The sequence below is a fragment of the Eleutherodactylus coqui genome, chromosome 1, assembly GCF_035609145.1.
Source record: "Eleutherodactylus coqui strain aEleCoq1 chromosome 1, aEleCoq1.hap1, whole genome shotgun sequence".
Lineage (NCBI taxonomy): Eukaryota > Metazoa > Chordata > Amphibia > Anura > Eleutherodactylidae > Eleutherodactylus > Eleutherodactylus coqui.
The window spans coordinates 232720390-232744866 of record NC_089837.1 but is presented as its reverse complement, the minus strand read 5'-3'; the positions used below and the strand labels follow the sequence as shown (position 1 = coordinate 232744866).

At 46.7% G+C, this 24477-nt stretch overlaps 1 protein-coding gene across 1 annotated transcript in view; it reads right to left on the bottom strand.

The window, feature by feature from the left end:
• Nucleotides 1-361: 361 nt before the first annotated feature.
• The window catches only part of SMPDL3A (sphingomyelin phosphodiesterase acid like 3A), a 41804-nt gene continuing 17688 nt past the window's right edge, over nucleotides 362-24477 (bottom strand). Inside the window, exons 5-8 of the mRNA XM_066606477.1 lie at nucleotides 14863-15041; nucleotides 5293-5473; nucleotides 4427-4551; nucleotides 362-1436 (exon numbers count right to left, since the gene is read on the bottom strand). Of these exons, the coding sequence (XP_066462574.1) occupies nucleotides 1134-1436; nucleotides 4427-4551; nucleotides 5293-5473; nucleotides 14863-15041 (788 nt within the window). The 3' untranslated portion in view covers nucleotides 362-1133. The remainder of the gene's footprint in view (nucleotides 1437-4426; nucleotides 4552-5292; nucleotides 5474-14862; nucleotides 15042-24477) is intronic.

The window sequence follows — 24477 nt, the reverse complement described above, 5'->3', positions numbered from 1 at the left end:
CTACAGATTCACACAGGATTTATAACCCCTCTTCATCCTAACCTACAGGCAGTAGAAGAGGGGTAAGTGGAAGGGTCACACTACAAAGGTATTGTTTATAGTCTGTAACCATGAAGATGCATACAGTAGGTCTGCATAGAAACTGCATACTCACAATGGTAGAATATTTTTAACCATTTGTTAACTTTTCCGAGCATATTTGCTAAGGGCAATTACTCGAGCGAGTATTGTCCTTAGCAAGTACCTGCTGGATCGGAAGAAAAGATTCGGGTGCCGGCGCTGGTGAGAGGTGAGTTGTGGGAGTGAGCAGAGGGGGCGGTGGCGGAGAGATCTCCCCTCCGTTCCCCCCCCCCCCCCCGCTCTCCCCTGCCCCCCGCCGGCACCCAAATCTTTTCTTCCGAGTGGGCAGGTACTGGCTCAAGGCAATGCTCGCTCGAGTAATTGCCCTTAGCGAGTATGCTCGCTCATCTCTATTGCTATCACATCAAAAAACATTTGCCCCCTGTCACATGCAGACATCAGAAGGGACCAGCATGGTATGTAATAATGTGTGTAATTATACTGTAGTCAATTAAAAAATTGAGATATTTCTCTCTTTCCTTGTTTAGCATTTTCCATTTTATTTGGATTTAACAGAATTTTTTCCATATAAAAAATGACTTTGTCTTTGTCTCCCCTCCTCCGCTGCATATTTACATGACTGTAATCTGCATACGCACATATGAACCAGCCCTTAGGAGTCTGGTCTGAGGTCTGAAGTAAATTTAGGGTCTGGTCTGAGGTCTATTAGTTTGTGAGGTATGGACAGGGGTATGAGTTAATTTGGAGGTCTGACCTGGAGTCTGAACTTATTTTGAGGTTGGGAGTTTGAATTTAGTTAGGGGAATGTTTGGGGATCTGAATTCATGTAGGTGTTTGGTACACCTTAGTTTTTTATCTTCTCCATGCAGTTTCTACTTTGTGTGGTACCATTGTCCTAGCATGTTCTATATTTCACATCACAAAGGGAGTTGTACCTTCACAGAAATAGTAGTTTTTCTTAACTGAAACTCAGTAGGCAAGTTTTCCTCTACATTACTTTCACATGTATCTGGTAAATTTCTGAAGGAAAGGTCCTCCAAAGTTTGCACTTTTTAGTTATGCTTCTGAATGCATTCTATGTAGGAATGAGCATCAACATGTTGTATTGCACAAACTTGTCTTTTTTTGCATAAATCATTACACCCTTCAGAGGTATCAAAGTTCACTATGTAATTCTTGTAGTAATTCTGGAAGTCAACACTCTGTGGCTTTTGAAATCTCATAATAAGTTCTTGTAAACTTTCCGGCTGTAGATCCTTTATGTTGTACTCTTTGGTCATAATATATTCCAGCTTCCACAAGGCTTCTTTTCTTCTGTTTGCATCAGTAAGATTTAAGTAGTAATGGTAGAGATCCTAAAATGCAATAATGAAAACAATATTAGAATCTTACAGCAAATTTATTTTTAAAGTGTTAGTGATGTAAGAGTCATGCTGTTTGATCTGATGAATTAGATGTGTCCCCCGGCTGCCCCTCCCCTATGACCATCTCTTAAAGAGACTATATCACCTCTATTTTTTATTGATTAAAACCAGATAGTGAAACATTTTCCTAATCAATTTTTTTTTGATTGTAGAATACATTAATTGCATGACCATGGGAGCAACCATCTTACATTTGCTGCAGATATATGCTTTACAGCTCATTTGCTTCGGCAAACGAGAATCATGAGATTCTCGGTCCATGTAAAAAGGGGGGAAACCTTTCAGTCTAATCCTGGCTGTGATAATGAGATAACTGTTGAAAAGTTTTCTCTACAGAACATTATTAGGTTTAGTGGTCAGCATGAAAACTGCAGGATGTTAGGATTTTTTTTAAATCTAGATTGTGACATCGCAAAATTTAAAACAGTCACCCAAAATTCTTTGCAAAAATGGGTAACTTGATTTATGCATTAAGTCATTTTCTGATGACTCATTCCCATTAAACACCGAGTATGACGCTGCAGCTGCATCCCCCTCCCTCTTTTACCTCCTTTTTTTTTTAGAAATCCTAATACATTCAGGTTGGAGGAGGTTTTTGTACATTTAGAGAAAGCCTGCAGACATATAAATGGGAACTACAGGCTGTTGGAAGATATAATTACACATAATAAGATATATTAAAAAGTTTCACATATTCAGATGTAATACCATTTTATGCAAAAGGCACACACTTGCCATATTTGCACATTCCTGGAGCTATACATGTTGATTACCTTGTTTTTAAATTACATATATTCCCAGTTCATTGAAGCAATTGAGTACATGTTGTGGCTGAAGCAATTTGACAGATTGCTCAACACAGGCCTCATATAAATGGCTGACCACATATCACTTCCCACTAGATTGAGTAGAAACATGGGTAGTACCTTCATGGTTGGCTCTGTCAGTATGGAAAGGGAAACCCTGGGCAGTGAGATGACATTGGGCCAACTAGTGCAGGCCATTGTATACTGTAAACTAAATTATCATATTGCAAATAGCAGCCCAACAACCAAAGGATGATTAACATTGTCATGGTATTATTGTATCTTGTCACCACCGGAAGCTAGGGGTTTGACAGCCTTTACATGGAGTAATGCCCCTGTCACACCACTAGCTCCCAATTGGGTGAATAGCGGAAGGTCCTTGAAGGTCCTAGGATGGATTTTTGACCGGCGTGTGACTCTCCACCCCGGCCCCTGTGTAAGTTGCGTGTGCCTGCGGCGGGTGTCACTCATTGTCTACCCACACTGTGGCCTCCCTCCTGTACTTCTGCACTGTGTGTCCGCCGGCAGTCAGTCACTGTACCCCTGCGCTGTGGGCTCCCTGCTGTCCTCAGTGTCCACCACCGCACTGCCCTCCCTGCTGTCCTCCTCCTGTAGTCTGCAGCCGTCAGCTGTCAGTGTGTGTCCCCTGGCACTGTGGCCTCCTTGCTGGTGACCTCACTGTGCGATTCGGGGAAGCTGCTTCACAGACTGTGGTGTCCCTGCTGCCGATCCCTCTCTGTGGTTAAAGACAGAGCCAGAGGGGCCGCCTTCTGCGCTGGCGGTGGCAAAGCCACTTCCAGCTGTGGGCCGAAGGAATGGAGGGCTAAGAGCCCCAGAACAGCTTACAGGGTCCAGGGGACATTAGGTGAGATGGCCGGCAAGCTCCTAGCAGCGTGGATTGCCTGCCACACACACACTGCCAGAACCTATAATAATTTCACCAATCGGGAGCTAGGGGTGTGACAGGGGCATTCCTCCATGTAAGCCGTGTCAAAACCTCTAGCTTCCGCTGGTAACAAGATACAATAATACCCATTGTCATATAGATGATCTAATGGAGCTGCACAGCAGAAAGTCATCAAAGACTTTTTATCCTAAAAAAAATTTATAAATATATATTTATAAAGAGACCACGAGGAAGAAAAACGGCTGTCCGCGCTCCTAGGGATATCAGACTCACGTAGCTACGTGAGTCTGATATCCCTAGGAGTGCGGACAGCCGTTTTTCTTCCTCGTGGTCTAATTGAACTAAGCCCCGGTTATCCGGTGCAGCTTATTTGGATTGCCCTGCTGCTCTCCGACGAAGGTTGGATAGAATAAAGACTATTTTACAAGCGGACTTGGATTGCGGTGTCAGCGAGGTGCCTCTTTGCAAGGTATCCTCGCTTGACACCAGGTGAGTTAAACACTCATTTCTATTTTCTTCATGTTAAAATGATATAACATGTTATATTAAAAGCATCAAGGCGCCTCCTTATAACTTATTTATATTTATAAAGAGACTTTCCAAATGCAATAAGACAAATGGTATCTGTGCTCCCCTAAAATGTTGAATTATATGGTATGGAAAACACTAGTCACGTCTTTTTGAGTACCACAAGTTGTCATTAGCAGTCCAGGACAGAATTGAGATCATCCTGATGGTCAGTAACAGAAGTTCATGTGAGGTGGCTGAGGCTTTTAATCAAGATCATCCAAGAAGTATTTGTCAAGGTCATCTTCACCCAACTTTTGTTGCAGCTGCAGTTTGTGTGGGTACCACTTGTGTGTCGTGAGGATCCAATGTCAGTCTCTGGGTGCTTTTAGGAGGACTCTTTCTAAAAACATCTAGGTTATCAGAAACACTACTTGGACGACCAGTTCTCGGTTTGTTCTCGATACTATCAATTTCCCTGAATGTCTATCTGAATCAGTTTTATGGTAGTTTGTGCACTCACTGGTTGTCTTCATGTATATGTTCTTGATTGAAAGCCTCAACTATCTCACATGAGCTTCTGTTACCTACGGAAGATGATTTCAATTCCTACTTATATCTCCTTTGAGATATATATATATATATATATATATATATATATATATATACCTGAGTGTGTGTATGTCTGTGTGAAAACTCACCTTTAAGCTATAGCAATTAGTATCATATTGATACAGACGGAAACCTGGGTTATTTGACTCACTTTCTGAGGCTGACTTTATGGGTGTTACAGCTGGTGCAACAAACGCAGATCCAATAGGCCTGTCTGAAATAGAATATTGAATAAGTTGTGGACATGTCCAGAAATGGTCAAGGTTTTTTGCTGTTAAAATGTTGACAAATATAAAATATTTTAAGTACTTTAGCAAGTCGTTATATGAAAGCATCCAAATAGAAGAGTTGCAAAAGGTTGAGCGCCTTCTGCTAGAAGGGTTTTTCTTTTTGAATAGAGAAAAAACGCAAGGTGCTGCCTGCCCCACATTTGTCAATTTATATATAAATGGGGCTTGATAGTTTTGTGTAAAGGAATAAAACCGTGTGGGATTAGGGCGCAATACTTCTAGCCAAGGAAGATATTACAACGAGGCATTACCCAATTCTTCTTTATTAATTTCACTAAAACACTGAAACTAAAATGCGGGGGATGCAGATGATAGAATTCTCACTACACTGTGAAGAATAATCTCAGGTGCCAATATATATGAAAGCATGAGATTTATTAGATTAATGTAATTGAAACCATGGAGAGCTAGAAGCTGCACCCCCCCCCCACCTCCCTGTCTTCTAGTTACTAGTCATGCAGAATAACAGTACTTGTGTACTGTAAGGCAATAGTTTTGCTGATTGAAGAGTGAACTACAGATCACATAAAGGTGAATAAAGGTTTCACACATTAATATTAAACTGTTTTATATGCCTCATTTCGTATAATTGTATAATTAGTATAATGAGAATCAATTCTATAGATTGCTATACCACTGAAAGTTACTTTATCACTTGATCTTACCTTTCTCATCTAAAACCACCATGATGCTATCCCGGTGAGTATGCCCGTAAAACTGGCCAGCAATGACATCACTATAAGCGCGGAACATTTTTACCAGTTTCTCATTGAATGTGTCTCTCATTGCTGTTGTAAGTATAGTAAATGGAAGAAATCCTATTGGAACATGAGCAATGATGTACGCCTAGAAAATAAACATTATCATTGGGCCATCAGCTATACCATATAATAAGGTACATAGTAATATTATTCTTATTAATATTGGTTCAGAAACTGATTTAGAATATTACATGTATGTTGAAAATTGACCCTGGACCAACTTACATGTTAACTACTTAAAATGTGTATAATACTTATAATAGTATAATTTTAATAATTGTTATATAATATAGAAAATTTAAATGAATAGAAAATTAATTAGGTAAATGATACTGTATATGCTAGCATTTTATTCAAGTAACCAAGAACATATCAGTGGTTGATATCCCTATATCTTATAGCTATCAATTTCCACAGCAATCTAGTTTCATGTCTACTATCTAACCACTAGATGGAGACTAAATCACACAGTCATTTGAGAAAATTGACTTCTAGTTATTCAGTTGAAGACTAGAGATGAGCGAGCACCAAAATGCTCGGGTGCTCGTTATTCGGGATGAACTTTTCGCGATGCTCGAGGGTTCGTTTCGAGTAACGAACCCCATTGAAGTCAATGGGCGACCCGAGCATTTTTGTATTTCGCCGATGCTCGCTAAGGTTTCCTTGTGTGAAAATCTGGGCAATTCAAGAAAGTGATGGGAACGACACAGCAATGGATAGGGCAGGCGAGGGTCTACATGTTGGGCTGCATCTCAAGTTCACAGGTCCCACTATTAAGCCACAATAGCGGCAAGAGTGGGGCCCCCCCCCTCCCAAAAACTTTTACTTCTGAAAAGCCCTCATTAGCATGGCATACCTTAGCTAAGCACCACACTACCTCCAACAAAGCACAATCACTGCCTGCATGACACTCCACTGCCACTTCTCCTGTGTTACATGCTGCCCAACCGCCCCCCCTCCCCCCCACAGCGCACACCAAAGTGTCCCTGCGCAGCCTTCAGCTGCCCTAATGCCTCACCACCCTCATGTCTATTTAGAAGTGCGTCTGCCATGAGGAGGAACCGCAGGCACACACTGCAGAGGTTGGCACGGCTAGGCAGCGACCCTCTTTAAAAGGGGCGGGGCGATAGCCCACAATGCTGTACAGAAGCAATGAGAAATAGAATCCTGTGCCACCGCCATCAGGAGCTGCACACGTGGGCATAGCAATGGGGAACCTATGTGTCACACACTATTCATTCTGTCAAGGTGTCTCTGCATGCCCCAGTCAGACTGGGGTTCTTTACAAGTGGACACAGATGCATTTATAATTCCCTGTGGACCCACAGCATGGGTGGGTGCCAGGAAGCCACCGGCGGTACATAGAAATATCCCATTGCATTGCCTAACACAGCTGAGGTAGTAATGTCGTGCTTAATGCAGGTGGGCTTCGGCCCACACTGCATGCCCCAGTCTGACTGGGGTTCTTTACAAGTGGAAACAGATGCATTTATAATTCCCTGTGGACCCACAGCAGGGGTGGGTGCCAGGAAGCCACCGGCGGTACATAGAAATATCCCATTGCATTGCCCAACACAGCTGAGGTAGTAATGTTGTGCTTAATACAGGTGGGCTTCGGCCCACACTGCATGCCCCAGTCAGACTGGGGTTCTTTACAAGTGGACAGATGTAGGTTAAACTCCGTGTGCACCTACAGCATGGGTGGCTCCCTGGAACCCACCGGCGGTACATAAAAATATCCCATTGCATTGCCCAACACAGCTGAGGTAGTAATGTCGTGCTTAATACAGGTGGGCTTCGGCCCACACTGCATGCCCCAGTCAGACTGGGGTTCTTTACAAGTGGACAGATGTAGGTTAAACTCCGTGTGCACCTACAGCATGGGTGGCTCCCTGGAACCCACCGGCGATACACAAAAATATCCCATTGCAGTGCCCAACACAGCGGATGTAACGTCAGCTGTAATGCAGGTGGGCTAAAAATTCATTTGATTACACTGTAGGCGAGGGCCCACAAAAATTGCTGTATCAACAGTACTAATGTACATCCAAAAAATTGGCCATGGCCAACCAAGAGGGCAGGTGAAACCCATTAATCGCTTTGGTTAATGTGGCTTAAGTGGTAACTAGGCCTGGAGGCAGCCCAGTTTAACGAAAAATTGGTTCAAGTTAAAGTTTCAACGCTTTTAAGAGCATTGAAACGTATAAAAATTGTTTAGAAAAATTATATGAGTGAGCCTTGTGGCCCTAAGAAAAATTGCCCGTTCAGCGTGATTACGTGAGGTTTTAGGAGGAGGAGCAGGAGGAGGAGGAGGAATATTAGACACAGATTGATGAAGCAGAAATGTCCCCGTTTTGGATGGTGAGAGAGAACGTAGCTTCCATCCGCGGGTGCAGCCTACGTATTGCTTACGTATCGCTGCTGTCCGCTGGTGGAGAAGAGAAGTCTGGGGAAATCCAGGCTTTGTTCATCTTGATGAGTGTAAGCCTGTCGGCACTGTCGGTTGACAGGTGGGTACGCTTATCCGTAATGATTCCCCCAGCCACACTAAACACACTCTCTGACAAGACGCTAGCCGCAGGACAAGCAAGCACCTCCAGGGCATACAGCGCGAGTTCAGGCCACGTGTCCAGCTTCGACACCCAGTAGTTGTAGGGGGCAGAGGCGTCACGGAGGACGGTCGTGCGATCGGCTACGTACTCCCTCACCATCCTTTTACAGTGCTCCCGCCGACTCAGCCTTGACTGGGGAGCGGTGACACAGTCTTGCTGGGGAGCCATAAAGCTGGCAAAGGCCTTGGAGAATGTTCCCCTGCCTGCGCTGTACATGCTGCCTGATCTCTGCGCCTCCCCTGCTACCTGGCCCTCGGAACTGCGCCTTCTGCCACTAGCGCTGTCGGATGGGAAGTTTACCATCAGTTTGTCCATCAGCGCCCTGTGGTATAGCATCATTCTCGAACCCCTTTCCTCTTCGGGAATGAGAGTGCAAAGGCTCTCCTTATACCGTGGATCGAGCAGTGTGTACACCCAGTAATCCGTAGTGGCCAGAATGCGTGTAACGCGAGGGTCACGAGAAAGGCATCCTAACATGAAGTCAGCCATGTGTGCCAGGGTACCTGTACGCAACACATGGCTGTCCTCACTAGGAAGATCACTTTCAGGATCCTCCTCCTCCTCCTCTTCCTCCTCCTCAGGCCATACACGCTGAGAGGATGACAGCCCAGCAGCATGTGTACCCTCACCAGTGGGCCAAGCTGTCTCTTCCCCCTCCTCCTCATCCTCCTCATGCTCCTCCTCCTCCTCCTCAACGCGCTGAGATATAGACAGGCGGGTGCTCTGACTATCCAGCGACATACTGTCTTCCCCCGGCTCTGTTTCCGAGCGCAAAGCGTCTGCCTTTATGCTTTGCAGGGAACTTCTCAAGATGCATAGCAGAGGAATGGTGACGCTAATGATTGCAGCATCGCCGCTCACCACCTGGGTAGACTCCTCAAATTTTCCAAGGACCTGGCAGATGGCTGCCAACCAGGGCCACTCTTCTGTAAATAATTGAGGAGGCTGACTCCCACTGCGCCGCGAAAGTTGGAGTTGGTATTCCACTATAGCTCTACGCTGCTCATAGAGTCTGGCCAACATGTGGAGCGTAGAGTTCCACTGTGTGGGCACGTCGCACAGCAGTCGGTGCACTGGCAGATTAAACCTATGTTGCAGTGTCCGCAGGGTGGCAGCGTGCGTGTGGGATTTGCGGAAATGTGCGCAGAGCTGGCGCACCTTTCCGAGCAGGTATGACAAGTGGGGGTAGCTTTTCAGAAAGCGCTGAACCACCAAATTAAAGACATGGGCCAGGCATGGCACGTGCGTGAGGCTGCCGAGCTGCAGAGCCGCCACCAGCTTACGGCCGTTGTCACACACGACCATGCCCGGTTGGAGGCTCAGCGGCGCAAGCCAGTGGTCCGTCTGCTCTGTCAGACCCTGCAGCAGTTCGTGGGCCGTGGGCCTCTTCTCTCCTAAGCTGAGTAGTTTCAGCACGGCCTGCTGACGCTTGCCCACCGCTGTGCTGCCACGCCGCGTGACACCGACTGCTGGCGACGTGCTGCTGACACATCTTGATTGCGAGACAGAGGTTGCGTTGGAGGAGGAGCAGGAGGAAGGTGCTTTAGTGGAGGAAGCATACACCGCCGCAGATACCACCACCGAGCTGTGGCCCGCAATTCTGGGGGTGGGTAGGACGTGAGCGGTCCCAGGCTCTGACTCTGTCCCAGCCTCCACTAAATTCACCCAATGTGCCGTCAGGGAGATATAGTGGCCCTGCCCGCCTGTGCTTGTCCACGTGTCCGTTGTTAAGTGGACCTTGGCAGTAACCGCGTTGGTGAGGGCGCGTACAATGTTGCGGGAGACGTGGTCGTGCAGGGCTGGGACGGCACATCGGGAAAAGAAGTGGCGACTGGGAACCGAGTAGCGCGGGGCAGCCGCCGCCATCATGCTTTTGAAAGCCTCCGTTTCCACAAGCCTATACGGCAGCATCTCTAGGCTGATCAATTTTGCAATGTGCACGTTTAACGCTTGAGCGTGCGTGGCGTCGTACTTGCGCTTGCGCTCAAACTGTGGCACTAGCGACGTCTGGACGCTGCGCTGAGAGACATTGCTGGATGGGGCCGAGGACAGCGGAGGTGAGGGTGTGGGTGCAGGCCAGGAGACGGTAGTGCCTGTGTCCTCAGAGGGGGGTTGGATCTCAGTGGCAGGTTGGGGCACAGGGGGAGAGGCAGTGGTGCAAACCGGAGGCGGTGAACGGGCATCGTCCCACCTTGTGGGGTGCTTGGCCATCATATGCCTGCGCATGCTGTTGGTGGTGCCTCCCCAGCTGATCTTGGCGCGACAAAGGTTGCACACCACTGTTCGTCAGTCGTCAGGCGTCTCTGTGAAAAACTGCCACACCGTAGAGCACCTTGACCTGTGCAGGGTGGCATGGCGCGAGGGGGCGCTTTGGGAAACAGTTGGTGGATTATTCGGTCTGGCCCTGCCTCTACCCCTGGCCACCGCACTGGCTCGGCCTGTGCCCACACCCTCACTTGGCCCTCCGCGTCCTCGGCCGCGTCCACGTCCTCTAGGCCTACCCCTACCCCTCAGCATGCTGTATTACCAGTGATTTGATTTCCCAGGCAGGAAAGAAATTGGAGCAAGGCTGCACTCAACCGTAGCTGGTTGCATCTGATTTTTGTACGTTGTCCACGCAGCACACACGTACACGGAGACCTTAGGACTGACACAGGCAGGCCAAATATAATTTATTTTCCTTTTTTGCAAAGGGAAGGACCCACTGCGTATATTCGATGAACAATAACTTTTAGAACTGTAGTGTGGCCCTGAAAAAGTGACACACAACTTTAGTGTAGCAGAGTTATTAACTCTAGCAGAGCAGGTATTTGCCAGTCAGGAAAGACAATGGCGCAAGCCTGCAGTAAACCGTAGCTGGTTGCGTCTGATTTTTGTACGTTGTCCACGCAGCACACACGTACACGGAGACCTTAGGACTGACACAGGCAGGCCAAATATAATTTCTTTTCCTTTTTTGCAAAGGGAAGGACCCACTGCGTATATTCAATGAACAATAATTTTTAGAACTGTAGTGTGGCCCTGAAAAAGTGTCACACAACTTTAGTGTAGCAGAGTTATTAACTCTAGCAGAGCAGGTATTTGCCAGTCAGGAAAGACAATGGCGCAAGCCTGCAGTAAACCGTAGCTGGTTGCGTCTGATTTTTGTACGTTGTCCACGCAGCACACACGTACACGGAGACCTTAGGACTGACACAGGCAGGCCAAATATAATTTCTTTTCCTTTTTTGCAAAGGGAAGGACCCACTGCGTATATTCAATGAACAATAACTTTTAGAACTGTAGTGTGGCCCTGAAAAAGTGACACACAACTTTAGTGTAGCAGAGTTATTAACTGTAGCAGAGCAGGTATTTGCCAGTCAGGAAAGACAATGGCGCAAGCCTGCAGTAAACCGTAGCTGGTTGCGTCTGATTTTTGTACGTTGTCCACGCAGCACACACGTACACGGAGACCTTAGGACTGACACAGGCAGGCCAAATATAATTTCTTTTCCTTTTTTGCAAAGGGAAGGACCCACTGCGTATATTCAATGAACAATAACTTTTAGAACTGTAGTGTGGCCCTGAAAAAGTGTCACACAACTTTAGTGTAGCAGAGTTATTAACTCTAGCAGAGCAGGTATTTGCCAGTCAGGAAAGACAATGGCGCAAGCCTGCAGTAAACCGTAGCTGGTTGCGTCTGATTTTTGTACGTTGTCCACGCAGCACACACGTACACGGAGACCTTAGGACAGACACAGGCAGGCCAAATATAATTTTTTTCCTTTTTTGCAAAGGGAAGGACCCACTGCGTATATTCAATGAACAATAACTGTGTTGTGGCCCTGCCTACACAATTCTGTCCCTGTAGTATCAATGGAGGGTGCAATGCTCTGCACAGACGATTTTTAGAAAAAAAAAAATATGCAACACTGCTAACAGCAGCCAGCACAGTACTGCACACGCTTAAATTTGGCCCTAGAAAGGACCGTTGAGGTTCTTGAAGGCTACACTCACTCCTAACACTCTCCCTACCTATGCACCACTTCTGTCCCTAATGCTGGGTGCAATGCTCTGCACTGCCGATTTTGAGGAAAAAAAAAAAAAACACTGCTAGCAGCAGCCTGCACACAGGTAGATGTGGCCCTAAGAAGGACCTTTGGGGTTCTTGAAGCCTACACTGACTCCTAACGCTCTCCCTACAGCAGCACCAGCACGATAGTACTTTCCCTCAGCTAACTCACAAGGCATGTGTGGCGAGCCGCGGGAGGGGCCGACTTTTATACTCGGGTGACATCTGATCTTCCCAGCCACTCACTGCAGGGGGGTGGTATAGGGCTTGAACGTCACAGGGGGAAGTTGTAATGCCTTCCCTGTCTTTCAATTGGCCAGAAAAGCGCGCTAACGTCTCAGAGAGGAAACTGAAAGTAACCAGAACACCGCGTGGTGCTCGTTACGAGTAACGAGCATCCCGAACACCCTAATATTCGCACGAATATCAAGCTTGGACGAGTACGTTCGCTCATCTCTATTGAAGACACTTAAAAATGTGAGTCTTCCTTTTGGTCTTGGTGGCATCACCATCTTTTCCTTCTCTGGCTCAGGGGTATTGCTATGTCTATTTAGACGTAGAACCCCACTTTTTACCATGGAAAGGATATATGTTGTGGCTACTACAAGAAAATAAGCTTGTATCAGAGTACTATAGCAATGGTCCATGTGAAAAAAAGCAGCTTGTCCAATGCTCATCTGTTTTTACGGACAAAAGTAAGACACGCTATGTATGGGGCTTAATGAACATTGGGCAGCTGTGTGCTGTCTAATGATTATTGTGTTTGACTTCTCAGCAGCATACGGCCACGGTCATGTGAATAAGTCCTAAAGCCCATGCTATACTATTTTTATTGTAAAAAGTAGTATGAGACCTGATTGCATTATTTTGCTATCTTTTACAAGCTCTTAGGCCTCATGTCCACGGTACGCATGGATTTTTCATGCAGATTTCTACAGCAGATGCACTGCGAGTCATCGTTAAATTGATTTTTTATTGCTTGTGGGAGATCACGGATTGCGTTTTTTTTCCGCATGGATGCAGAGCGGATCATCCGCATGGAAAAAATCCACAACCCCACCTCCCAGCCTTTTCCCCACCTTCCTAATTAAATTAACCTTCAAATCCACAGTGAATCCGTAATTGTATTTGCGGATGCACTGCGGATCACACGCTTCCATAGAGATGAATGGAGCCCATTTGTGCATCATCCGCGGTAAAAATGGAGCATCCTGCAATTTCTTTTCCGTGTATGCCATCCGCAAATCAAATAAAATCAAATCCGCAGTGTTAATTTAAGTGCGGATGCCCCATTCTTCTTTATGGGCTGCTTGAACTACGGATCGTCCACGCGTGTCACCCGCATGGATTCTGAAATTCAATTTTGCCCGTAGACATGAGGCCTTAATTGAGGTATTCACAGTGGTGTTTGTTTCTACATTATTTAGTTATGTTTCAAGTGTGAACAGGGCATAAAAAATCTGAATATTGAAACTTTACAAACCGAGGACATTGAAATCTGACACTATGAAAAGTTCAATGCTGAGCAGTTAATAGAAACCTACCACAAAAAAAAATGAAAGGCCATATAGAATATATTAACTACTCCCAAATCAATTTACATCAAACTACCTCAAAGGTATACACTGTGCTATCAAAAGCATGGCTTGATTTATGTTAAAGGGGTTGTCTCGTGAAAGCAAGTGGGGTTATACACTTCTGTACGGCCATATTAATGCACTTTGTAATATACATCGTGCATTAAATATGAGCCATACAGAAGTTATTCACTTACCTGCTCCGTTGCTAGCGTCCCCGTCTCCATGGCTCCGTCTAATTTCGCTGGCTTCTTGCTTTTTTAGACGCGCTTGCGCTGTGCGGTCTTCTGCCTGTTGAATGGGGCCACCCGTGCCGGAGAGCTCCTCACCGCGTCGTCATCGTAGCTCGCCCCGTCACGTGTGCCGATTCCAGCCAAACAGGAGGCTGGAATCGGCAATGGAACGCACTGAAGGAGAAGAAAATCCACGGTGCACCATGGGAGAAGACCCGCGGTGCACCGTGGGAGAAGACCAGTGGCGCCATCTTTAAAAGAAGAATAGAAGAAGCTGCTGAACACTGATGCAGGTAAGTGCAATGCGCTTTTTAAAAACTAACCTATGCTTTCTTTTTAACAGGGCAGAATGCGGGGGTAAGTTAAAAAAAAATTTTTTCGCTTTCGCCACGAGACAACCCCTTTAACATAAACATCTGATCAAGCACATCTCTTAACCCTTTCCAATACAACTTGTATCCAGGATTTCCTAGGGGGCTTACTATTTTTCAGCTGTTATACAACAGCGCTATTTGCTGGCTAAAGCCAGTACTGCATGAGGTGATACATTGGATAGGCTCCGACAGCAGAGAGGCTGGCAATATACAGTAAGAGAACCCAGACAGACGTCTTCCAACATCGGAGCTGTACAGCCTTAAATTATAATGTCTTCAGACTTCAGACAGTGGATTGGAAAGGGTTAATAAATTTGGAATATGTCTTGCCGGTCCGTGCCCAAGACTGAAATCTATGCCTGAATAGATTTCCACTTTAATTTATGGCAGTTTCTGGCATACATTACAGTCAATCTGACAGACCTGAGAGACCCCACTGCATTCTGAAAATCCCCATCCACTTTTAGAATGCAGTGGCAAGCAGGGCTCAAACAGGCCTAAAAGTTGCAAATTTGGGCGCAAATATAATGCACACCAAAAATTGCAACTTATAGCACCAGTTCACTGGCATAAAAAGAAATGCACCTCTGTGTTTGTTATGGACTATTGTGTCCACTAGTTTGTTACCTTCTCATTGTTTTGGCGAGAAAGTTTCAATGTTTCCTCCAGCCATTCAAACTGATCAGCTGGGTCTGTTATGTTTCCGATCTCTTGATTTGGACTATAGTACAAGTTGGTGTTTAAACTGATGATCCTAAGAGGATGTGAAGTTCCATTTGATTTGTAGATCTGAGAATAGTAGCCACCTGCAACACAAAAACAAAAAGATGTTCTGGTTCAGCACACTGACATATATATTTGGAACAAAACACCTACTTTGTCTAAGACACAGGTAAAAAAGATATATGCAAATAAAATGCTTTATTTCATATAATTACAAACACAGATATAAAAAAAATGCATAAAAAGGAGAAATAGTATCCATTCAATCAGCTATACATGGGTACAGGTATCTATAGTCACAATAATAGATAACTCAATATATACATAAAGTATTTTGGCAGTGGTAGTGGAGTAGGTTACCATTGCTTTCCCCACCTCTCCCCATTTATGAGGGCTTGGGATCGGCGTGTAGCTGTTGCCAACAACAATGCAATCGTCTTTGCCATAACTTTGTTTGGTTGCGAAATCATCGAATGGTGTGTTGTCTATCTGGCACTTGAGTTTGACACATAGTGGATCGGATTGACAGGTTACTGGAAGGGGCTGGTGAGAATCCAGCAGTCATGGCACACATTGGCATCAATGACAAAGTTAGAGGTAGGTGGAAGTAACTTTCACAATTTCAGGGAACTAGGATGTAAGTTTAGGGCAAGGATCTCCAAAGAAGCATTTTCTGAAATACAACCTGTACCAGATGCAACACCAGAAAGTCAGCAGAAGCTTAGGGAGGTAAACAACTGGCTGAAGAGTTAGTATAGGGAGGAGGGGTTTGGGTTCCTGGAGAACTGGGCCAACTTTCCCGTTGGCTTTAGGCTCTACCATAGGGATTGGCTGCATCTTAATATGGAGGGTGTAGCTGTGCTTGGGGGAGAAGATGGCTAGGATGGGGAGGATGGCTGTGCCGTATGTTCACTAATTCTAGAGTTCTGAATAATAAGGTGGACAAACTGGAAGTAATGTCTGAGGAAAACTACAACATAGCAGGAATAACTAAGACCTGATTAATAGATGAAAGCTGTGACTGGGCGGTGAATTTACAGGGTACAGTCTGCTCACAAGGGATTATAAAAACTGAAAAGGGGGGGGGTTGTCTTCATGTATTTTTGGTTTAAAGCCCATATACGGCAGGGAGATGAACATGTTGAGTCTTTATGAGTAGAAATAAATGGAGGGAAAAACAGTAATTAAATCCTCATGTATGTAGGCCACGAAATATAGCAGAAGCCACCAAAAATCTATTACTGAGGCAAGTAGATGAAATTGCAAATCACAATAAGATAATTAGGGTGGACTTTAGCTATTCAGATATAAATTGGGAAGCCAAAATTTGCGTATCTCATATATGTAAGCTTCTGTTAATAACTAAATATAATTAGCTTACCCAACTTGTACAGGACCCAAATAGAGGGATGGTCATTTGGGCTACATATTAACCAATACACCTGACAGAATAACAGAAGTGCAAGTTGAGACGCACCTGAGAAATAGTGACCATAATATAAAGCAAATCTATTAAACTGTTTTTTTCTCCAGTGTATTAACAGGGGGAAATGAAATGTCAGATGAGATGCAGAGTGATAAAGTAAACTCTCCACTAAATGTCCCCAGTTTAACCCAGGAAGAAATTCAGAGCTGCCTTATAAAGATTAAAATAGAACCCGGGTCCTGATGGCATACACCCCCAGGTTCTAAGAAAATTAAGTAACATGATAGACAGACCATTGTTAATTGCCTGAACTAGATGGACATATGTCTTTTTTCAGTCCAACATATTATGTAACTATGTAATGTCCATATATTTGATTTGTGTATGTAATGTGCATATTTGTTGTGTGTAATATCTGTACATGTATGTAACATATGTTTAAATAAGTGTGTATGTATATGTTTTATGTATATATTGCAGAATGCATGTTCACACCACGATTAGGCTTTCCATTTTCAAGTTCCATCATGGCAGCAGAAAAACAGAATGCTGGATCCATCCTATGATGGAAACGAATGGTGCCCAACAGGCACTATTAACTATAATGTATGTCTGGCTCCCGTGGTGCCCTCCAGCATTATCCAAGACAAAATAGTGCAGCACGCTGGCATTTTGTGCCACATATGTGTCGGAGGATCCAAATGGAGCCTCACACACAGATGGGAATATAGCTGAAGGCTCTTGTCACATCTGTGTCATGATTTAATTTACAACTGAAACTGCAACGCAGTGCCATATCCATGAGCACAGTTTTCAAACGATTCTTAATCCCTCCAAGACATCTGCGCTACATGCACTGTGGATGCTGGGCATCAGTGCATACAGAGCCAGATTCGTATTTGCCTAATAGAAAATATTACTAATGAAAGCAAATATGGAGGCACATGCAGTTCAAATACTAATTAATCACGCTAAGTGGGTGCATTTTTCATGCAATATAGACAAAAGCAGCACATGCTATGTTTTTAAAATAGAGCTGTGAAAAATACACCCATGAAAATAGCTAATAGATTTATATTAGCTCCATATCACAGTCCGGAAAACATGGACTAAATATGAACTACAAATACACTTGTCAGAAAGCAGCCTTAACGTGACATTACTAAATTAGATTAAAGTAGTAACCTTGTGTGCCACACATAAATGATGTGTTCAAACGTCACAGTCAAATCACGTTTTTTGCTGTGATTTTTGCAAAATTCACATAAAAAAATAATGCAAATTGAATAGAACGTGTAAACACACCCTAAGGGCTCAGTCACACGTATATACACGCGTCAAAAAAACGCATGAGCATGTCCATTGCCACCCATATGTTCTATCTTTTGTAGGTGCGATTTTTTTTTTTTGACGAACGCAGTAAAAACGTTTTTACACGCGTACATACGCACGTTAAAAAGGCCCATGTGACTGAGCCCTAAGGCCTTAGTCAGACGGGCGATTTTTCGCGCGATTTGCGGATCGCATGACGGATGCGCATCCGCAAACCGCGTGACCGGTGCACGCAAGTCGCCCGCAAATCGCCCGAAAATCTGCTCCTAGCCGCGTTTCATTAGAAACGGGCCGGAGCTGTCCAGCGCATTGCATTCAATGGAGACGGCAATACAACCGTCTTCATTGAAAGCAATGCGCTGCGGGCGAGCCCGGGATGAATTGTCGGTAAGGGCTTAAATATATAAGCCCTTCCCTGCAATCCATCCTAAAATGTGTAAAAAAAAAAAAAAATTGTATACTCACCCTCTCCCGGCAGCCGGAGCTCCGCGTGGCCGTCCTGCAGTGGGTGTGAAGGGGGGTGTGAGTCAGACCTGCCCCCTGATTGGCTCAGCGCTGAGCCAATCAGAGGCATGCCTCTCTCACACCCATTCATGAATTCATGAATGGATGTGAGTCAGACCTGCCCATGATTGGCTCAGCGCTGAGAGGCAGCAGTCACTCACCCATTCATGAATTCATGAATGGGTGTGTGAGTGTTTTCAGCCTCTGATTGGTCAGGGCTGTGACCAATCAGAGGCAGATCATTCAGCAGGCGGGGATTTTAAAGCCCCGCCGGCTGAATAGTGCCAAGAAGCAGTTCAGGAGAACTGACAGCGGCCGCGGCTGGACTCCGGCTGCAGCGGAAAGGTGAGTACACAATTTTTTTTTATTTTAACACATTTTAGAATGAATTGCAGGGAAGGGTTTATATATTTAACTCCTTCCCGACAATTCACCCCGCGCATGCCGGCAGCCCATTGCTTTCAATGGAGCGGCTGTATTACCGCTCCATTGAATTCAATGGGCAAACATCGTTCTTCTCTGTCACAGCTGTTACAGCTGTGGCAGAGAAGAATGATTTGTCTTCTATATGTTCTCAATGGGGTCGGCGCTGCTGCCGCCGGCCCCATTGAGCGCATATAGAGAAGAGAACAGGAATCGCAGATTGCAGATAGGTGCGATCTGCGATTTTTTGTTCTATAATTTATCGGACGAGCGCATAAAAAGCGCTCATGTGTCCGATACCATTGCAAAGCAATAGTTTTATAAAATCGCCGGACGCATGCGCAAATCGCGCAAAAAATCGCCCGTCTGACTAAGGCTAATTTCACAGGGGCGAGTGCAATATTGGGCCATGAAATTTGGCCTGATATCGCACTCACCCAATATGTGATTTTCCTTGACGTAGGGATCGGCAAGTGTTTCTTTTTGTTTTCAATAGCTGTGCAATGCTTTTGCCGGCCCCATTGAAAACAAGAGGACCCCTAGGGTCTTCCTTTTACAGGATTACAAATGAAGCATTATGGTTGATGGCCCTGTTACACATTTTTCATTGGGATTCAGGAGCTAAAAGTTCCCCTATTGGTTGGAAGCAACATCTATTGTGTGAAGGTGTAGATATTGGGTTTTCCTCCTGATCTGGATCTATAAGTGGACTAGCAGGGGATTGTATACACCATCTTAACTACACAGATGTTATTTCAGTTTGTCATCCTATTGTGTCCAGGTGCCTATTGTTTGCATCACCACAGCTGTCTGTTATTAACTGTTGTATGCCTTTATGTTAGTGATTTTGAAAGGCATTGCCTTCAGCTAGCAGCACAGTTTTTTTCCTGAGGTGTTGGTGGTATTTATATGTGTTCTAGCATCATATAGTTGTGTTGACAACCTACACTATTCTACTTATTGGCATTGTCTGCATAAGGCCAAATTCACTTGACCGTGTGCATGTTGCACAACACACATTAGGACACCCCTCCGTGTGCTATCCGATCAGCATGGGTAGTGGACATTGCATGTGACACTGATGAGGGGCAAGACCCCCAAAACAGCTGTCTGTGTAGGGCATTCTGGCTAGGTTTTCAATTCCCTGTCATTGTTATAAGACTTGTCTAAAGAGTCTAACAATGACTTGCAGGAATGTTGTCTTCCAATAGATGGCACTGCATAGGCATTGTCCCATCTTCCTTATTTCCATATTTCCCACATCTATAGACCTGTCACTAGCCAAGCCAGAGATCTACTGCACACTGATGAGGGTCAAGAACCCAGAAACAGCTGTCTGTGTATGCTTTTCAATTCCCAGTCATTGTTATAAGGCTTGTATAAAGGGCATAACATTGACTTACAGGAATGCTGCCTTCCAATAGGTGGTGCTGCAGAGGTATTGTTCCATCTTCCCTTTTTGCATATTTCCCAGAGGAGCATGGATGGCCTTATAAGTCTCCTCACTCACCTCATAGGTGCTCTCTTTAAAGAGAAACAATACCCTTCCTGAATTACGTCTGTGATATGGAGAAAATATGGATAATGAATAGAGATGAGCGAACACCAAAATGCTCGGGTGCTCGTTACTCGGGACGAAATTATCGCGATGCTCGAGGGTTCGTTTCGAGTAATGAATCCCATTGAAGTCAATGGGCGACTCGAGCATTTTTGTATATCGCCGATGCTCGCTAAGGTTTCCATTTGTGAAAATTGGGGCAATTCAAGAAAGTGATGGGAACGACACAGCAACGGATAGGGCAGGCGAGGGGCTACATGTTGGGCTGCATCTCAAGTTCCCAGGTCCCACTATTAAGCCACAATAGCGGCAAGAGTGCCCCCCCCCCTCAACAACTTTTACTTCTGAAAAGCCCTCATTAGCAATGCATACCTTAGCTAAGCACCACACTACCTCCAACAAAGCACAATCACTGCCTGCATGACACTCCGCTGCCACTTCTCCTGGGTTACATGCTGCCCAACTCCCCCTGCACGACCCAGTGTCCACAGCGCACACCAAATTGTCCCTGCGCAGCCTTCAGCTGCCCTCATGCCACGCCACACTCATGTCTATTTATAAGTGCGTCGACCATGAGGAGGAACCGCAGGCACACACTGCAGAGGGTTGGCACGGCTAGGCAGCGACCCTCTTTAAAAGGGGCGGGGCGATAGCCCACAATGCTGTACAGAAGCAATGAGAAATATAATCCTTTGCCACCGCCATCAGGAGCTGCACACGTGGGCATAGCAATGGGGAACCTATGTGCCACACACTATTCATTCTGTCAAGGTGTCTACATGCCCCAGTCAGACCGCGTTTTTTTATAAATAGTGACAGGCAGGTACAACTCCGCAATGGGAATTCCGTGTGCACCCACAGCATGGGTGGCTCCCTGGAACCCACCGGCTGTACATTAATGTATCCCATTGCAGTGCCCATCACAGCTGAGGTAACGTCCGATTCAATGCAGGTGGGCTTCGGCCCACACTGCATGCCCCAGTCAGACTGGGGTTCTTTAGAAGTGGACACATGTAGTTACAACTCCGTGTGGACCGACAGCATGGGTGGGTGCCAGGAAGCCACCGGCGGTACATAAATATATCCCATTGCATTGCCCATCACAGCTGAGGTAATGTCATGTTTAATGCAAGTGGGCTTCGGCCCACACTGCATGCCCCAGTCAGACTGGGGTTCTTTAGAAGTGGACACATGCAGTTACAACTCCGTGTGGACCCACAGCATGGGTGGGTGCCAGGAAGCTACCGGCGGTACATAAATATATCCCATTGCATTGCCCATCACAGCTGAGGTAATGTCATGTTTAATGCAAGTGGGCTTCGGCCCACACTGCATGCCCCAGTCAGACTGGGGTTCTTTAGAAGTGGACACATGAAGTTACAACTCCGTGTGGACCCACGGCATGGGTGGCTCCCTGGAACCCACCGGCGGTACATAAATATATCCCATTGCAGTGCCCAACACAGCTGATGTAACGTCAGCTGTAATGCAGGTGGGCAAAAAATTAATTGGATTATACTGTAGGCGAGGGCCCCAAAAAATTGGTGTACCAACAGTACTAATGTACCTCAGAAAAATTGCCCATGCCCAACCAAGAGGGCAGGTGAAACCCATTAATCGCTTTGGTTAATGTGGCTTAATTGGTAACTAGGCCTGGAGGCAGCCCAGTTAAAATAAAAATTGGTTCAGGTGCAAGTTTCAACGCTTTAATGAGCATTGAAACGTATAAAAATTGTTTAGAAAAATTATATGACTGAGCCTTGTGGGCCTAAGAAAAATTGCCCGTTCGGCGTGATTATGTGAGGTTTCAGGAGGAGGAGCAGGAGCAGGAGGAGGAATATTATACACAGATTGATGAAGCAAAAATGTCCCCGTTTTTGATGGTGATAGAGAACGATGCTTCCATCCGCGGGTGCAGCCTACGTATTGCTTAGGTATCGCTGCTGTCCTCTGGTGAAGAAGAGAAGTCTGGGGAAATCCAGGCTTTGTTCATCTTGATGAGTGTAAGCCTGTCGGCACTGTCGGTTGACAGGCGGGTACGCTTCTCCGTGATGATTCCCCCAGCCGCACTAAACACCCTCTCTGACAAGACGCTAGCCGCAGGACAAGCAAGCACCTCCAGGGCATACAGCGCGAGTTCAGGCCACGTGTCCAGCTTCGACACCCAGTAGTTGTAGGGGGCAGAGGCGTCACCGAGGACGGTCGTGCGATCAGCTACGTACTCCCTCACCATCCTTTTACAGTGCTCCCGCCAACTCAGCCTTGACTGGGAAGCGGTGACACAGTCTTGCTGGGGAGCCATAAAGCTGACAAAGGCCTTGGAGAATGTTCCCCTGCCTGCGCTGTACATGCTACCTGATCTCTGCGCCTCTCCTGCTACCTGGCCCTCGGAACTGCGCCTTCTGCCACTAGCGCTGTCGGATGGGAAGTTTACCATCAGTTTGTCCACCAGCGCCCTGTGGTATAGCATCATTCTGGAACCCCTTTCCTCTTCGGGAATGAGAGTGGAAAGGTTCTCCTTATACCGTGGGTTGAGCAGTGTGTACACCCAGTAATCCGTAGTGGCCAGAATGAGTGTAACGCGAGGGCCACGAGAAAGGCATCCTAACATGAAGTCAGCCATGTGTGCCACGGTACCTGTATGCAACACATGGCTGTCCTCACTAGGAAGATCACTTTCAGGATCCTCCTCCTCCTCCTCCTCAGGCCATACACGCTGAAAGGATGACAGGCAAGCAGCATGTGTACCCTCAACAGTGGGCCAAGCTGTCTCTTCCCCCTCCTCCTCATGCTCCTCCCCCTCCTCCTCCTCCTCAACGCGCTGAGATATAGACATGAGGGTGCTCTGACTATCCAGCGACATACTGTCTTCCCACGCCTCCGTTTCCGAGCGCAAGGCGTCTGCCTTTATGCTTTGCAGGGAACTTCTTAAGAGGCATAGCAGAGGAATGGTGACGCTAATGATTGCAGCATCCCCGCTCACCATCTGGGTAGACTCCTCAAAGTTTCCAAGGACCTGGCAGATGTCTGCCAACCAGGCCCACTCTTCTGTAAAGAATTGAGGAGGCTGACTCCCACTGCGCCGCCCATGTTGGAGTTGGTATTCCACTATAGCTCTACGCTGCTCATAGAGCCTGGCCAACATGTGGAGCGTAGAGTTTCACCGTGTGGGCACGTCGCACAGCAGTCGGTGCACTGGCAGATTAAACCGATGTGGCAGCGTCCGTCTTGGAGTTGCGGAAATGTGCGCTGACCCGACGCACCTTTCCGAGCAGGTATGACAAGTGTGGGTAGCTTTTCAGAAAGCGCTGAACCACCAAATTAAAGACATGGGCCAGGCATGGCACGTGCGTGAGGCTGCCGAGCTGCAGAGCCGCCACCAGGTTACGGCTGTTGTCACACACGACCATGCCCGGTTGGAGGCTCAGCGGCGCAAGCCAGCGGTCAGTCTGCTCTGTCAGACCCTGCAGCAGTTCGTGGGCCGTGTGCCTCTTCTCTCCTAAGCTGAGTAGTTTCAGCACGGCCTGCTGACGCTTGCCCACCGCTGTGCTGCCACGCCGCGCGACACCGACTGCTGGCGACGTGCTGCTGCTGACACGTCTTGATTGCGAGACAGAGGTTGCGTAGGAGGAGGGTGGTTTAGTGGAAGTAGCATACACCGCCGCAGATACCAGCACCGAGCTGGGGCCCACAATTCTGGGGGTGGGTAGGACGTGAGCGGTCCCAGCCTCCACTAAATTCACCCAATGTGCCGTCAGGGAGATATAGTGGCCCTGCCCGCCTGTGCTTGTCCACGTGTCCGTTGTTAAGTGGACCTTGGCAGTAACCCCGTTGGTGAGGGCGCGTACAATGTTGCGGGAGACGTGGTCGTGCAGGGCTGGGACGGCACATCGGGAAAAGTAGTGGCAACTGGGAACCAAGTAGCGCGGGGCCACCGCCGCCATCATGCTTTTGAAAGCCTCCGTTTCCACAAGCCTATACGGCAGCATCTCCAGGCTGATCAATTTGGCAATGTGCACGTTTAACGCTTGAGCGTGCGGGTGCATGGCGGCGTACTTGCGCTTGCGCTCAAACAGTGGCACTAGCGACGTCTGGACGCTACGCTGAGAGACATTGCTGGATGGGGCCGAGGACAGCGGAGGTGAGGGTGTGGGTGCAGGCCAGGAGACTGTAATGCCTGTGTCCTCAGAGGGGGGTTGGATCTCAGTGGCAGGTTGGGGCACAGGGGGAGTGGCAGTGGTGCAAACCGGAGGTGGTGAACGGCCTTCGTCCCACC